The 18,179-nt window shown below is 45.1% G+C and overlaps 1 protein-coding gene across 1 annotated transcript in view; it reads right to left on the bottom strand.

Moving 5' to 3' along the window:
* Positions 1 to 18,179, bottom strand: part of RBM20 (RNA binding motif protein 20) — a 180,569-nt gene that overhangs the window by 28,604 nt on the left and 133,786 nt on the right. The window contains exons 5-7 of the mRNA XM_010983270.3: positions 18,054 to 18,151; positions 6,752 to 6,895; positions 4,134 to 4,265 (exon numbers count right to left, since the gene is read on the bottom strand). Of these exons, the coding sequence (XP_010981572.3) occupies positions 4,134 to 4,265; positions 6,752 to 6,895; positions 18,054 to 18,151 (374 nt within the window). The remainder of the gene's footprint in view (positions 1 to 4,133; positions 4,266 to 6,751; positions 6,896 to 18,053; positions 18,152 to 18,179) is intronic.

Below are 18,179 nucleotides of genomic sequence, written 5' to 3'. Positions count from 1 at the left end.
CAATTCTCGGATGGAGAGACTGGAACACACAGGTTTGAACTATTCCAATTTCCTTCTGGTTGGAAGATGCTGTGATTCTGGAGAGGTCTCTATAGAGCAACCGACCTTCTCATGCAGGTCTGCAGGAAGGAAAACACTCGCTTTTTATTGTTTTTTCAGATTTTCTCTTTCTCGTTCATTCCACACATTTGTTAGAAACCTGTTATGTGAAAGTTTCTGCCCCAAATGCCCTGAGGAATAGAATCTCTGTCATCAAGTTATAGGGAGACAAGATTACCGGCATGAGGAAATATTCAAGAGGGGAGATCTTCAAATCTCTCTGTCTCCCTCCACCTTGCTTGGTGAGCAAAAGATAGAGTTAAGGAGAAAGACCAATGGAAATTTTCCCTACCTCTGCAAGCCCTGGTGGGACCCCATGTGGAAGCCCTTTGGCCCAGAGTCATGTGTGAATACAGTGGTCTACTGTCTACCCCCCACCCCCCCAGGAACCATACCCTCCTTCCCAGCCTGCTCTCAGGATGCAGAGGTGACACAGGACTGGCCAGTCCCAGCACGGCCACAGAGGTTGGTTCAGGGAAGGGCACATGTTTGAGGCTCGCCCTGAGTAACTCTCGGGACTTCCGTGGGAGCTACCAGGTAAAGCACTGGCTTTCTCTTGAAGGGAATGGACGGCTGAGGAGCCAGAGCGGCTGGAGTCACGGAAGCCATCATGCCACCTAGAGGAGACAGCCGGAGGCAGTCAGGGGCCATCCCAGGGAGACCCCAACCACAATGCCCAGCGAACAGAAGGCAGAGGGGAGAGAGAGCAAGTCCTAATGATATCACTTGGGCCCCAAATCTAGCTGTGCCTGCAGCCAGGGCTCCTCCTGGTCTTTTCAGTTACATGCACAAATACTTTCCTTTTTTTTTTTTTTTTTGCTTTAGCCGATATGCTTAATTGAGACAAATTTCTGTTCCTTGCAGGGAAAGTGCTAGCTAATTCATGTCAACACAGGGATCATAACGCACACATTACTACATAGTTGAAATATGTTTTGAGATGCTTTCACACAGACGCAGTGTGACCGCTTGGGGAGCAGAGAATCCTTACTAAAAGTCAGGGACAGTGTGTTCTAGCCACTCAAAGTGTGCTCTGAGAAACAGAAACATCAGCATCTCATGGGAGCTTGTGAGAAATGCAGGCACAGCCCTGCCCCAGACCTACGGAATCAGAAATGTTAACAAGATCCACAAGAGATTTGTATGCACAGTAAAGCTGGAGAAGCTCTGTTAGGGTACCGTCTCTGCTGCTTACTGACTGGGTGACTGTAAGCAAATTACCTGATTTCTCTCCTTTTTTTTTTTTTCATGTGGACAACGGAGATCATAAAAACACAATACAGAGATACAGATATAGTACAAAACCAAAACAGTCCTGGATTTTAATCATGGCTCTTCCAGTAACTATAATCTTGGGCAAGTTACTGAATTGCTATGAGCCTCAGTTCATTATCTGCAAAACTGGGATAATAATACCTGTGTGACGGGACTGACGTCAGCATTACATCATGTATGGAAGTGCTTGGCACGTTACTTGACCCAGAGTACCTCGACTCAATTAAAGGTACATAGTCTTGTTATTATTGTTGTACTATTATAATTACTGTTATTATCCACCCTGCACACCTCATAGGGGAGGGTGATTGTGAGACTCAAAGAGATATGTATGAAAAAAAATGTTTAAAACCAAAGAACACAAGGTATAGTCCTTTACTGATCTGGAAACTGAGGTTCACAGAGGTTAAGCAATTTGTCCAAGGTCATCAAAGCAGGAAGGGGTGGAGGCTAGGCTGGTGCTAGCACCCTCCAATCTGGTGTTAGCACCCTCCAATCTGGTGTGGGTCACATGGTTGGTGACGGTTCTGTTTGTGTTCTTCTTCCCACTAACCTGTCAGCTCTTCTACAAACTTGCTACCTCCATATCCGTGGGGCCTGGCCCAGTTCCCACCCACAGTGAGAACTCAGTGAACATCTGCTGAACGCAAACTTTGACCATCTGACCTCTTTAACCCATCAATTTTGCACCACCCCAAACAACCTCCCTTGGTAAGGGACAGCAGTGCCTTGGTCCTTTAAGAAGCAGAGGACTGCTGTTAATCCTAATTAGAAACTTATGACAGCATCTCATTTGGAGGCCAAAAAGCTCCACTGGGAATTCAGTGTAGAAATTCAATTTTAGCCCCCAGGGCAGAATCCAGGAGAACAAGGACTTTGGGTACAGAATGGGGCAGGATCTTTCACTTGTCTGACAAAAGCAACATGCTTTCACGAGTCAGGAAAAAAACAAAATTGCCAAGTTTCTGTCTGAAGAAGCAAGCAAAGCAGAATCAGGACTTTGGCAACTGGTGGACACGTTACGGATCTGCATATGTAGACTTGTCAGAATGCTAGTCCCAGCTAGAAACGACCATGGAGCCTTCATCTTCTGACTTGAACCTTGTAGGCGGATTAAGGGCTATGGGTCTTGAACTAAATGGACCCTAAGAAATGTGGAATGAGCTGAAGTGAGCTGGAAAATCCCTATTAAACAGGACAGTAGAAAGTACAAAATAAAAAAGTTAGATTTAAGCATAAATATGGCATTAATTATAATAATTCCAAATGGACTAAGTGCTCCAGCCAAGAGGACACCTACAAGCCAACAGGAGGACACAATCCAAAAGAAAAACATGGGCAAATGACTTAAAACAATTTTTCTCAGCAGAGAAGATCTAGATGAATATAACCAATAAACCAATAACCATGTGAGTAACTGCTCAACTTCAACCAGTAATATGGAAAACTAAAAAACCATGATAAACCATTACACTCTCTCTAGAAAGGCAAAAATGAAAAAGTTGGACAAGACAAAGTGTTAGCAAGGTGAACCACTGCACACTCTCAGACACCACTAGTAGAAATGCTGTTATCTGGTAAAGTGAAGGGTAAGCATGACTTGTGATCCAGCAATTCCATTTCTAGTTATGCACGATCCCCTGGTTATATGCTCTTGGCCATGGGTACTGGATTAACATGCTTCAAAATGTCCATAGTAGCATTGTCCACCATACCCTAAAACTGGAAACAACCCAAATGTCCATCAACAGCGGGACGCATAAACAAATTTATAGTCATGCAATGGAAATCTATATAATAATGAAAATAAACAGACACACCCAACATGGGCGGCACAATGCTGAATGAAAGAAGTAATGAAAGAACACAGTGTGATTCCATTCACATGAATCTCAAAAATAGGCAAAGCTAAACTATAATGTTAAGGAAGGCAGAGAGAGAGGGTAGAATAATAAGGAAAAGCAAGGAAATGCTTGTTCTCAGAGTCAGGAGAGGGGAGGTGGAGGGGCTGAGCATAAGAAAGGACTCACAGGGGCTTCTGGCTGCTGCCTATGTCTTGTTTTTTTGACTCTGGTGGTGATTTTATAGGATTTATGAGATTTTGCCCATTATTACTTTTTAAACTGTACAATACATAATTAGCCACTCTTCTGTCTCTATGTTATACTTCACAATAAAGCAAAAAAAGAAAGAAAGAAAAGAAGAGAAATGTAGAACAAGCTAAAACAAACACAAAAGTCCTGTTTGGAATTACTTGAATTCACCCCTGAGTTCAGACAGTGGCCAATTAGTCATGTGCTGCTTAAAAGGATTTGCAGGGGGATTAAGACATAAAGGATGGAGGAGAGAACAGGAGATCAAGTAGGGCGATGAAGGAAGAAAAAGTTACTGAAGACCTGTCTGGGCAGAGAAGGAGGTTACATTCAGGGGTTCATGCCTGAAACTCTCAACTCTGAAAAACAACCACCTTTCCCTTCTTGCTGCATCTTTCAAGATTTCCCTTAAAATTCTCATTGGGTCCCATGTGGTTCGTCATCCTGTCTCAAGGGTCCCTTTGCATTCTGAGCGTATCTCAGTGAGCACTTTTTTTGCCATGTTCTAATGATATCTGCCTTTCCATGTGATATCCTCATTGACAGTGGATAATTATTGGATCTTTTCCTGTCCTCTCCTTCCCGCCAGCACTTAGCCAGTGGCTGACAAGGTGGAGACACTCAGCTGAAGCTTGTTGAATAACTGAATGAGAGAGAATGCTTTACCTTCAGCTGCAATTCCTTGTATCGCTTGGACATCCGAATGAGCAACTTCTCACCATTGATCATAGCAGATTTTTCTTGGTAATACTGGACCATGGCCTGGGCAGCCTCTGTGTAAGCCATCTCTAAAAAGGCCTGGAAAGGAAGGAAGGATAGATATTAGACTTGACCTGAATGGTTTTAAATAAAATTCCATACAAGGTATGATTCTATGTATATGAAGTTCACGAATAGGCAAAACAAACTGACGTAGATAAAAGTTAGAGTTGAGCTTCCCTCTGGGATGGGGTTGGGGTATTGCCTGGGAAGGGGAGTGAGGTTCTAGAAATGTTCTGTATCTTGACCTGTGTGGTAATAACATGAGCGCACACATGTAAAAAATTAATGGAGTTGTACACTTAAGACTAGCACATTTAGAGTCGTGTTTTACGTGTTCAATAAAAAGAAAAAAATTCAGTACGAGGAAGAGCTCTCTTTGATCCCATCTGTTCAGAAACCTATTTGTTAACTTCAGCAAAAGAGCTCATAAGATGGCCCTCTCTCCTGATCCCCATGGTTACCAAACATTATTCTTAATTATGTGTGTCTATCCCAGGCTACATCAAGCCACAGGAGCCCCTTGGGGATGGGAGGGTGCATTAACCCACAGTTCTCCGAGGGAAGGGGGCAGGGGAGAGTGAGTCTGTTGCACAAGTGACCCTGGGCTGTTCCCTGCAAAACTTGCCATTTGGTGGTGGCGATGGCAGGAGACAGAGAGAGACACAAGCCCCGGGTATCTGAGCTCTCAATTTCTTTGCAAAGAAAGAAACAACACTAAAAAAAAAAACCTCAGGGGTTCCCTAGGCTTGAAGGAAGGCCAGGTCTTTGTGAGCCAGAGAGAGAGGAAAACCCTCAGTTATGTTTCCACAGCATTTCTCCTCTTTATTTAACTGTTCTGATTAAAGAAATTTTTTTTAAAAACCAAAACACAAGGAAACAACCTTTTCCATTCAATCAGTGTCTACAGGGAGTTTCTAAATAGACTGTTTTGATGGACCTGTCAGTTTACCCCAGAAGCTGCTGGGGTGGATTTGTCACTGTCATTGCTTCTTAGATTTGTTTGGTTTGTACCGTACTGACGCTGCACGGACCTGGTCCCTCGGGGTTAAGAAGGAAACACGGCCTGTGACAAGGGAGCCCTCATCTCCCACTTCCTTGAACTCGATGGGCCAAACAAGCTTGTCCTCCCTCCTTCCCTCATATTTGTTTCTGAATTTCAGGTGCCTTTCTCTGAGGTCACAGGACTGTGGGTCCCACTCTTCCAGAAGCATAGGAGACCACGAAGTCAGGATTCTTTATGCTTTTATTTCAAATTCTGCCACTCAACATTCTAAGTGGCTCTTTCTTTTTTTTTTTTTTAATTTTTAATTTTTATACAATTTTTAAAGGTTACTTTCCATTTACAGTTATGACAAAATATTGGCTCCACTCTCTGTATTGTACAATACATCCTTGGGCCTATTTTACACCCAATAGTTTGTATGTCCCACTCCCCCACCCCTATCTTGCCCCTCCTCCTGGTTCATAACCACCAATTTGTTCTCTATACATCTGTGAGTCTGCTTCTTTTATATTATATTCACTAGTTTGTTGTATTTTTTAAGATTCCAAATATAAGTGATATCATACAGTATTTATCTTTCTCTGTCTGACTTTAAGTGCCTCTTTCTTCCTGCAAACATCTTAGCACTTCCAGTTCACCTGTCACATAGGTATAAAACAAATTCAGTGACTCTCACTGCATTAATGTTGCAAGCTGAATTTCGGAAATTTACCCAAAATAGAATTCTGAGAAGGGGGACTGAAGAGATTAAGTGAGCATTCTAAGCCCGGGTTGATGGAGGAAGACCACTGATGATATGAGGTGGCTTTGAGTCTCTAAAGTTCAAGCCTTAATTAAGAAAAGCATTTCTCTTATGCCTGTTTCTCTGATTCTTAAAGTAAAAATATTAAAAATAAAAGACGAAATATTGTTACTTCTGATGAGTCTCTGTATAAACTCCTCCTCTGACTTTAGAAGACAAACATATTAGCCCCCAAAGACTCAGCCGATCCTCATGGATTAAGGGTTCTTAGTTCCTTGGATTGACCAGGCATCCATTAACTCCTACCTACTCTCCTGCTATGAGAGCCACAAGCCTCAGATGCTAACACCAAGCATGAGTAAAAATAACTGTTCCCAGTCAGTTGCTGGCTGGCTCCAAATCCTCACTCTCAGATATGACAAGCTTAGAAGGTGAGAGAGAGCAGCATTCGCTCAGGGGGTTGGTAACACAACGAAAAGACCCATGCCCATCGGATTTATATTTTAAGGGCCAGTTAGCTTTTCCATGCCAATGAGCATCTCCTCACCTCCAGGTAACTCACAAAGGCCTGCACCCATCACAAGAAGGGTAAGGTGAAACAAGAGGAAACAAAACACCACTGCCAACGAAAGCCTCTGTGCGGTACCAGCGGGAGGCCAGCTGTGTACCCACCCCTTTAGGTTATGAACAGCTTCTTTTAAAAAAAAATTATATGGTTCCTCTCCACCAATATGTGGTCTATCTGGTACACACCAGTGTGAAAGTGCCCAGACCCACCTGATTGGTAGACTTCATGAGGATGTAATTAGTGACCTTTCCAAAGGGCAGCCCCAGGTTAATGACGTCATTCTCAGTGCAGCTTCCCTCGGGCAGATTGCAGATGTGTACCACGCGGCCAGCACCCGTTTTCCGCTGCGCAAACTGATGGGGACAAAGAGCAGTGGTTGGTCATCAAAAGGCGTTTCCTTCTTGCCCCTACTCCAGATGTTCCTCATGGTTATCTTCCCCCAAATAACGACGGTAAGATTGTAATTTACAAAATGAATGCAGAAACAGAATCCATCGGCAGGCAAGAATAAAACATCGATTTTATGCCATCCCTTTACAAAAAAAGATTCATAGCACTTTTAATGAGCAATCACGTCCAGGGTTGTAGAAGAGACGAGGAAATAGGCCTTTCCATATGCTGCTGGTGGGAGGTTGTGTATCTACAATATTTGGAGAACATACTTTAGCAACACTGACTAAAACTTAAAACATATATAGCCCATGATCACACCATCCCACTTTTGGAAATCTAGCATACAGAAATAAATACAGCAATATGTAAATACTTCTGTGCAAGGACATTTATTGCGTAACTTACCAGGTGGCAAAATTTTTTGGAAACAGCCTCAAATGTCCAAGAATAGGATAGTGATTGAGTAAATGATGGAAAACTACGTAGCCATTAAAAGGAGGTGGTAAATTAGCTGATCAGGAATAATTTTTAAGGTAGTTTAAGTTAAAAAAAAAAAAAGGTTGCCAATGGTGTAGTATGATGCCATTTTTGTAAAACAAAACCCCAAAAATGAATGGGAAAAAGACAGATGAAGCAAGTGCTGTAAAATTTTGATAATTATTGGAATTGAGGGATGGGTGCACAGGAGTTAATTATACTAGTCTCTACTGTTCTGTATGTTTAAAGTTTTTCACAATAAGAACATTTTTTTTTTGGTTTTTGGGGGGGAGGTAATTAGGTTTATTTATTTATTATTATTATTATTATTTTATTTGACAGAAGTACTGGGGAACAAACCCAGTACTAAGCATTCACTCTACCACTAAGCTATACCCACCCACCCCACAATAAAAACATTTTAAAGGATGTCAGCACAGATAGAGAAAAGCGTGGGAGGATACACATCCACCTGTCAATACTGGTTATCTTCAAAGAAAAAACAACAACAACAAAGAGTAGAACTGGAAGAGAGTAAGGGGAGAGATGTTTAACCTTTTTCTTATATATCTCATATTGTTTGACTTCTAATTTTCTAAAAATCCAATAAAGAAAAAAGAACATAGGAAAGCTTTGTTGGAGTCTAATACATATACATAGACATTCACAGCAACAACCTTTGGTTTAGGGCAGTGGCTTTCAAAGCTTTGTTAGCCTTAAAAGCCTTTCTTCAAACAAAAGCTTGCCCACCAGCCCAATACATTCAACAAATAAAGGGCTCCAGGCAAACCTTGCAGTCCAGCACCTTGCCGCCACCCTCCCTCCAGCAGTCCCAAAGGCACCTCAAAGAATACAGTTTGGAAATGAAGACCTGGGCCTAATCAAAGCTCCTAGAGGAAGGAAGTGTGTCTGTTTGGTCTGTGCAAACCGTAATCAGTCTGGAGTCTCCAGGAGGTTCAAGAATTAGTAGCCAGAAAGCCAACCAACGGGGAAGAGAAGGATGCAATTTTCCAAACCCATACTAATAGCAAAGCTCACATTTGCATAATCACCATTTTCTAGGGTAAAGTGAACTTCAACTTCTAATTACATTTGATGTGGTTCCAATAATACAGTGGGGAAGTCTGAGGTCCCATCCCTAACAAGGGCTAATACTTGGGTAATTCTACCACGAAAAGCCCTCATTTGTCTCATTTGGACTGAGGACAATTAGAGTCAATAAGAATTTCCTTGGATGGTTCAGCCTTGAATTGGAGAAACCCAAGTGCCCCTCTCGGCCCTCTCCCTCTGCAGTGTCCAGAGGTCAAGCACTTTTCCAAAGGGGAACAGTCTTCAGTGTATGGGCCAGGCAGCTCCCAGAGCGTCTCCACGCCTCCCTGAAGTGCCAGCAGAGCTCTCCATCAGCTGGGAGACTGAGCGTGAGCCTGGCTAAGGAGTACTGTGCCCTTCTCCAGGGACAATGGGAGGAGGACTTAGAGGCAGGCTCTCTGCCCCACATTAGGGTGGGGGCCACACGGAGACGCAGACCCAGCTGGGCATTCAGGCAGGGCAAAGCGGCTGATCCTCCGAGTTTATCAACAGGAGGGCTGAGACTGGGTGCTCTGCTCCGTTTGTCTTAACCAGGCACGTTTCTGCCCATGTGACTTTGCTGTGGTCGGTCCAGGCTCATGCGTGCTTGGACCACAGTGCTGCGCACAGGCAGGGAGGTTCTGAGCCGATCATCACGCCCTGCCTGTCCGGTTGCCTAGTGACCGGGCACGAGGGCCAGCGCCTCTCTCATTGTCTATTCCAGACCGAAAGAACAACTCAAGAGGCTTTTATCCAAGCATGAGGGCAGCAACTGCTGCTGAGTGTAGAAAATGTCCCCCAAGGAGTAAATACCTTCACGGGTGCCAGTCACCAAAGAACAAGATGAGGTCACACTGCAGATGAGTTAGAAAGGCACGAAAACGAACGGCTCTCAATTACGGTTTTCCTTTAAATCTTAAAAATACATTCCTGAGTGCTTTCTTCCCCAAGATATTTTTTTTCATGTTAATCCCATACTCCCAATTTATCCCTCCCCACCCCCGCCTTCAGTAACCATAAGTTTGTTTTCTATGTCTATGCGTTTGTTTCTGTTTTGTAAATAAGTTCAGTTGTACTATTTTTTAGATTCTACGTATCAGTGATAGCATACAATATTTGTCTTTCTCTGCCTAACTTCACTTAGTATGATAATCTCTAGGTCCATCCATGTTGCTGCAAATGGCATTATTTCATTCCAAGATTTTAATCAGAAATAGAAGTTGGATTTTATTGTCACTGTTGTTGTCATCTAAAATAACCATGAGATTTTTAGTAATCTTCCAGCTAATCATATAAATCTGGAGTTTCTTAACTGGTGAACTGCAGGTGGATTACAGGTGTGCCAAGATACTGGCCCAAGCCAACCATCTCTAGTGACCACGAGTAGCCACCTCACTTTAACCAGTTTCCTTCAATTTATCATTTCTGAATGAGCCAGGGAATTAAAATCTGGCCAATCTAAATCACGTCTGGCTTCAGAGCATGTGGTAAATCCTATCCAGTTAGAAACATTTGTTACGTGTCGTGTTCTTGTGCAAATATTTGATTTAGGATAGTTCATTCTACGTTCCTTTCTGTCACCGATCTGAAATATCTTTTTGTTAAACTCAATTAGGTTCAAAGTTGTATTTGATTCATAAAGGTATAGAGTTATATGTATAATCACTCTAATCTCTCCTGGAAACAGTTCATATAAATACGGTTATTATTTGCCTGATGTCTTACGGGAGACCTGAAATGATGCGGGAGGAAGGGTGAGAAGAAGGGAGAACACAGTCCAGGTGGTACTCCCAGAATAAAATCTGCTCCCTGGGGTCACAGACAGCCATGAGTGCCTGGAGCAGACAGCATGATGCCATACAATAATTCCCAAGCTGGGTTCTCCAAGAAGTCCAAGTTCTTAAGGGTCTTTGGAGATAATAATACATCAAGAAAGGATCATTATTTTTGACATTTAAAAAAACCTGAGTTGAGATCATGCTTTGAGTTTCTTTACTCTATCAATACGGTAACCCTCATTAGATCTGAGGCTGATGAGAAAGTCTGATCTGTGTGTCTGTGTTTTTGATTAAGAAACATGGGTAACTAGTTAATTACTCACATGAGTACTTTGCCACACCTGAAATGTACAACAGGGACTGCTTGAGGTAGGAGTAAATAATTTCAAAGGGTTTGGGCTGTAAGAAAGGCAGGACTTGCCGATGTAATAAAAGAACCTAATCCTGGAAGACAGAGGACTGGGTTCCAGCCCGAGCTCAGCCACCGATTAGGTGCATGACAAAGACAAACTAGTTTTCTTTTCTGGGCCTTAGTCCCCCAGTGTCTGGAATGAGGGAGATAGTCTATACAGCTTAAGTCCTCTCCAGATGTGAAATATCCGTGCTTATGTGGCTCACAGTCCTAAAATTCCACTCCTCTCAGAAGCCTTGCCAAGCTAAACCCTAAGATCCAGGATAATGATAACTTACCCCAACTGTATGGGGCATAAACAGGAAATCTGTGTCTTTCCCACCCCCCTGCCCCGATGAATGTAACATCTGCCCTCCCTCTCCGTGTGATCGGCTGTTCCAGCATGCATATGTTCACCGACAGGCCTGTCTGTGCTGGTGGTGGTCTCGTCTTCACAGGGCTGAAGATAAGCTCCAAGCAGTGAGCACCTTGCGGATGGGCTCTGCCATCCCGAAATGACTCTGCTCCCTGAGTGAGCAAGAAGAGCTGACATCATATACTAAAGACAAACCGGCCTGCTGCCCCTCCGAGGACAGACACACCAAGTGTGTGCCTCGTGGTCTCCAGGCACCAGTGCCAGGGCAGTGGGAACATCAGACAGGCCTGGGTCTGTGTCCCTGCTCCCCAGTGACTACCGTGGGCAAGTTACTGAATTTCTCCAAGACTGAGCTTGCTTGTCTATAAAACAGGGTAAATAAAAATTGATTCCACAGGATTGTTTAGAAGACCAAAATGCCACGATGTATGCAAAGTGCCTTCGTTCAAGGCCTGGCGTCAGCAGGTTTCTATAAATAAGTATTTGTCTCCTCACCTCTGACAGTTAAAGGACGTGCTGTGATGATCCTGGACTAGGGGGGAAAATGTATCTGTACTGTGATTGTGTAAGAGAAAGCTTGTGTTCTTGGGAAATTCATGCTGATGTAGTCAGGGGTGAAGGGGTAACATGTCTCCATCGGTTCAGGAAAAACATGCATGGATCTTTAGATGGATGGATGGACAGACAGATAAGATAGACATGAATGGACAGACAGACAAAGATGGAGATGGATGGACAGATAGACAATAAAGAGAAAGAGAGAGAGTCAGAGAGACACAGAGAGAGAACAATAAAGTAAATGGGCCAAAAGGTACAGGTATCCAGGCAAAAGGCATATGGAGGTACCTTATACCTTTCTCTTTTTTTAAGTTCTTTTTTTTTTTTTTTAATGGAGGGACTGGGGATTGAACCCAGGACCTTTTGCATGCTAAGCATGTGCTCTACCACTGAGCTGTCTATCCTTCCCCACTTATACTTTTCTTGCAACTTTTCTGTAAGTCCAAATTACATTAAAATTAAAAGTTACCAAAATAGTTCAGAAGTTATGCTCTAGGCAGAAGAGGATAGGGTTTAGAGAGACTCACGAGCCATGGTGCTGCCAGGCTTCATTACCATCTCACCCGCTGCTCGGCCTCTGGCCTCTCAGGAGGCACACATGCGACAGGTGCATGTGAAGCTTCCCAGTCCTAGGTCAAGTCTCTAAGATGGCTAAGGTGTTTGGGCTGTAACCAAAGCCCTCATCACTAACCTAACGGGACAATCATCCTTCACCAGCCTGGGGCACAGCTTCAGCTGGCTTGGGGCCAGCATGACCTGGAATGCCCCCGCATGCGACAAGGAGCCTGGACAGTACCTTTTCACATGCTGGGACCCGCCCTTCACTTAAAACCAGGTGCTGCTTCTAATGGTTCATGCAGCTGAGTCTCAGACTTCTCAAGTCACCCACAAATCTTTTATAGATGGGTGGAAATGTGAAAAGGGCAGACTTGTGTAGGAAGATTCTGAGAACTTTCAACGCCCTCTGATGCAGATGAGTTCAAAGAACAGACCCAGTTCAAATAACTCACAGAGTTGCAATAAAAATGGCTTAGGGCAACAGGCTTGTGGGGTGAGAGAAGTCTCTCAAAGTGTATCTTAGAGCTACGAAGCATAGATTCAATCGTCAACAAACAATTTTCTCTGCTCTGGCCTGATCTCCTTTAGGTGGGACCTAACTTCACCTGGCACACAGTCTGTGGGCCTCTGCCGGTTTTGGGCTAAACATACCTGAGGACACAGGGCAAATGTTTCTTTTCCATGGTGTTGATTTTGAACATACTACACACATAGTGAACAGGCCTGGGCTCCAGATCTATGGATCTTGGTATAACTGGGAGGATAGAAACAGATGTCTCTATTGGCACTTTCAAATATTTTATAAAGCATGTTAGCTGTGACTTAGAGAAAATCCATTTTTATCCATGCCGGATTGCCTATGGGTCTCGGGTGGCTCACCTGCTAAGCAACTTCAACATCACTATAAACTTTAGAGTCACGGAATCTTAAAACCGGGAGGTCATCTGGTCCACACTCAGCACTGTGTATGTAGACACTGATGTCTGGGAGAAGGTAAGGGACTTAATCTGTGGGCAATTAAGTAGCAGTAGTTTTGTGATTACAACTTAGGTCTCACCGAAAAAAACAATCAATCGCAGTTTTGTTAAATTACGGTAACATATACAATAGATGGTGTTACAACATAAGATAATGTTTTATGTTCAGATGTGAGCAGATGTCCAGAAATCAATTAAAATATGTATTGAGTTACGTTAAGTGAAAAAGAACCAAGTTGCACAACAGATGCGTTAACCTGATTTCCCCCAAAATATATACTTTCAGTAAGTAAACATGCACCTGTGTGCTGGCTAGAGCGATGTAGTTACAGCCAAAGATGTTTACCTTTGGTTTTCTCTGCAGGGTTGAATTTTCTATTTTTTTACGTTTCTATTACCACTGAAAACTTTTTATACCATTTTACCACTTTTGCAACAAGAAAAAATAATTCAGGTTTGTAAAAGAAAAAGAAAAAACCCAGAAGACAAAACCCACCCAAGTCTCCTGTTTCTCCACTCTGTTCTCTTCGAAAACGTACCAGGTGACCCCTGCCGAGGGGACAAGAGCAATGACAGTGCTGGACTGGTGGGGGAGGGGTCTCATCTGCCACATCAGTTACTACTCTTCATCTCTTTGGAAGTCAGGAGACCAGAGTGCTCTGAGCCACGGGCTTAGAAGGCCAGGGTGGACAGACACATGTTCCAGAAACAACCAGCAGTCTGAGAGGCAACCTATGACTTAAACCTCTGGCCTTCCACAAACATTTATATTTTCCCATGCCTCAGTTTCCTTATACACATTTTCTGGTGTGGAGGGTCCTGGTGAGAAAGAAACTATAAAAACAATGCGTATCGTCCCAGGCCAGAGAGGCCCCATCACCAGCACTAAATAAACTCCAAGGTGGCTGTGAAAACTGCAAGGCGGTTTTATGGGGACAGTCAGCAGGCTAAGTGCATCTCGGGCAGGCACAAGAAAGCTATTTACAGCCTGAGAAGGCCCCTCTGGCCCCTTCCAGAAACCTGATTACTCTGTTTATGATGATTCAGGCGGCCAAAGATAAAGTGCCTTTGCCCTGTCAAATGGCAGAAGCTTAAGTGAAAGTGAACACCCCTCTCCTGGGACCCTGGGGTCGGAGGGGAGGGGCCGGAGACAACGACAAATCACTCACCCTCAGCAAACATAGCACACAACTGTCACTTCAGTGCCCCATCTCTGTCCGAGATGAACATGGACACGAAAGGCCCACATTCCCACCAAGCCGAGACAAGTGTAAATTCAGCCAAGCTTGGGTGCGGGGGAGGGCGGAGGGGGGTCTTGTGGCTGTTTTGGATCTCGTGGCAGTTCCGTTACTTTCCGAAGGCTTATTCCCGGAGCCCCATGCGGCTGTGTTCTCCTGCTTAAAAAGAGGCAGCTTTGGAAAAAAGGACTGCTCTTTGCTCCACAAACAATAATGATACCACAATGGTGGAGTCCTGGCTGTTCCTGCTTCTACTCCACAAAATGTGCTTCTGAAAAGATGCACGTAAGTGGAATCAGGCAGAAAAAACCCTGGCACTGGACTGGAAAACACTTCTGGAGGAAAACACATCAAAGCCTTTACGAGTTCTCTGTGGGAGCTGAGAAGGGGTGGAAATGGGAAGAATTTTACTGTCCTCATCAAATATTTCTTTCGTTTGAATTTTCACAAAAAGCATAAGTCACGTAAGCAGGAGAGCACTAGACATGTACATGCAAAAGGAGCTCGCTGAGCACTCGCTGGAGCCTGGAAAAGCACCCTTTGATTACAGAGTAACTACTCCTTGATGTAACTGCTTGTCTTTGGAAGTCAGTATTTGTAGGCAGGGGGAAAAAAAATCAATAATTTTTCTGAGAGACTCTCCTGCTACTCAAAGAGCCTCACAGAGCAACTTTCAGTAGCAGGTTAGTCAGCCCTTCATTTCTTGAATTGTCTCCAAAGGTCAGTATTTTTGGATTTCAGGTTTTGCTAAAAAGACATGCCTACATTTGATTCCATTTGTCAGGAATGGCAACAAGAGGACCAGACGCCAACAGAGGGATGTGAACGTCCAGCCACTCACTGATGATGCAAGGACTGGCGGGGGGCAAACTCTGTCCTTGTCCCCTGAGTGCCCTCAGGAAGCTCATGTGACCAACCTTTTTGCACAACTTACAACGATAAAACCAGTCAGATGATGCCGCTTCCCCTCCACCGGGTGTGCAGAACTGCCTCCACACGTCTGAGTTCATCTTGGGAGACACTGTCACGGAGCCGAAGAATTCGGCTGCCGGGCTGACGGCCTCTTCACCTTCTGCTCCATGTTCAATGCTGGCCGAGGCCCAAGAAGGCCTCATCACCTCGAGGCAGCCTCAGAGCCTGCTAAAAAGCTTGTGGGGCAGGAGTCGGGAGAGCGGGGTGCTTACCAGGGAGAGAATCATCCCAAGGAAGAGAACTCGGGGACCCTCAAAGAGGGGCAGGAGGGCCTAGTGGTTAAAAGTGAGGCTTCCAGAGCCGGGTTGCAAGGGTTCAAATCCAGTGCTGCCCTTTACCCGCTGTGTGACCTCAGGCAAGGGACTTCGTCTCCCCATGCCTGAGTTTCCCCACCTCACAGGGCGGTCTGGAGGATTAAATGAGCTAATACGTGCAAAGATGCTAACCACGTGCTGAGCACTATATAAATGTTAGCGATCATGATCGTCATCCAGCAGCGTCTGGGCTCTCCATCATCTCCTGCCGCTGCCAGTGCAGGAAGAAAAACGTTTCTTATGTTGCTTCTCGGGCTCGAGCCAGATGAAAGCCCCATCTCTAGGCATCTGAAGGAATCTGTACTCACACACGATCATGAGTCAGCAGATTGCTTGTGCCTGCCCTGCGCCTAAGTAAAGCGCTGTGGTGGGAATCCTGCAACATCTCTTAGGGGGAGCAGATATGACCACAAGATTCCTAGACAGATTTGCACACGAGGGACACTGATACTGAGACCTGCACCCAAATCACACAACTAGCAGGCAGAGGTAACTTTAGGATAGTTAAACCCTGCAACAGGTAAAAGGGACTCGTTACCTGATAACAGCCATTATTATTACTTCTTATGCACTGCATAAGAAGCTCACAGTCATTATCACATACTCGGCTCACTTGATCCCCTCAAGGGCAGGACAATGCTGATCTCGCCTGAGCCCCTCTCCTACCCTCCAGCTCTGACCATCAAATCAGGAGGCTGTGCTCAAATGGCCACATACGATGTCCCAAGATCAGAGAGGTATCATCAGAAGGATCACAAGCCAAGTGAAAACCCAGTTATTTATCTGACCTTCAAAAGTCATTATTAGGGGAGTATTTTCCCCATTTAAGGAAAAGGAGCCTTAGACAAGTAAAGTGACTTGAACAAGGCCACACAGCCGGGGGACTCCAGAACTGGGACTTGAACGTAGGTGTCTTGCCTCCATAAGGAAAGGGCCTCTGGTTCACTGGTCAGTGCCGGAGGACGGGGTCGAGGCACAGACAGACGTAGTGTCGTCCCACCCTTGCCTCTCCTCACCCTTCCAGCCCCCTCTCCTTTATAAAGGGGCTCAGTTGACAAGGGCTCTCTTTCCTGTGCCCAGACCCCTGGTCCACCTGCCACCCAGCCCTGCCCTCCCTGTCTGGGTCACAGCCCCCTCCCGTTCATGCTGGGAGCTCAAAGCAGGTTGTGGGCAAGAGAACTGCCTCCGTGGTCCACAGTGTGGGAACAGGCCCTGGGGTAGGGGTGGGGCTGGAGCCGCCTGCACCCCCTCAGACACCAGGTCATGTAATGGTCAGGCGTCTGACTCAAAAGCAAACAACAGGCTCACTGAACCAACCACTCTGCTCTCCTGGAACTGACCCAGAGTTGCCACGGACCAGGCGTGGCTCTCAGCCTGAAGTGTGCAGAGAAGGAAACCACAAAATTCTCTTACACACAGGCTTGCAGACAGGAGCTCCATCTTGAAGCACTTCTCCCCTAAACATAAATAAATAGACATAAAGAAATAGAAATCTCGCCCCAGGCAGGCCTCCCTTCTCATCTCCTCACCTCCCTACTCACTTGGCCCCCGGGGCCTAAAACCTACACTTCTGGGCTTGCTCTTCTGAAGTTTTGCTCGAATGCCCCAACAAGTGAAGGGATGGCACGTGGAGGCCTGCTCTCCTGAGCTCAAGAAGAGAGAAAGAGGCTGCAGCTGCTCACCTCACGAACTTTACAAAATACAGGCGCGGACAGAAACACCCAGACACGCGCCCTCTAGCAGGGTTCGGCCAAACGCAGTTTGCTCGACAGCTGGTTCTGCATCTCTCACCCCCTTCCACGTGTTTCCAGGGGAAGCGGTAGCTCCCGGGGGATGAGGCTACGGTGGGAAAACCGAGTGGGGAGAGGAAGTGGTCACAATCAGTGGGAAAAGGAGGGATAAAACTTTAGAGCTTTGGGGGACCAAAGTGCACGCTGTAGACAGGAAAGGACACAACACAACTAAAAAGGAAGCATTCTGCAGATGTCACCATTTTCCCAAGGGGTCAACAATACCCTTACGGCATGGTCCTTACTTTTCAAACACATTTTCTCTTTCTGTTCAAGTTTCAGAATTACCCACTCAGAGGAAATGGTCCACTTCAATAAAATGGCAAAGTCTTAGAAAACACATACATACACACACAAACTTATTTTATTTTAAATGAGTGCCGAATGCCAGAAAGTTTTTATGTGCTTTCAATGTTAAGAAGTTGTCAGCTTTTCCACCTGTGTTTCCACAGCGGCTGGACTGAACTATACAGCGCTGGGCCTCTGCTTCCCGGCACCGCCCCGAGCCACACCTGCACTCTTCGTCCCAATCTTTCCCGCAACTCTACACTCAGGCAGAGCTGGTGTGTTCAATGCTTTGATGACAACAAAGGACAATGGAGAAAATGCTTCTGTACTCACATTTGTCCCCGGGGAGGTAGAAGGGAATGCGGGATTTGATTGAGTAAATGACCTTGCAGGAATGGCCACATATGACGTCCCGAGATTTGAGGTGTAATCTAAATGGTAAATGACACAAAACTGGGT

The sequence above is a fragment of the Camelus dromedarius genome, chromosome 8 (genome assembly GCF_036321535.1).
Source record: "Camelus dromedarius isolate mCamDro1 chromosome 8, mCamDro1.pat, whole genome shotgun sequence".
Lineage (NCBI taxonomy): Eukaryota > Metazoa > Chordata > Mammalia > Artiodactyla > Camelidae > Camelus > Camelus dromedarius.
This window is presented reverse-complemented; position numbering and strand designations above follow the sequence as displayed.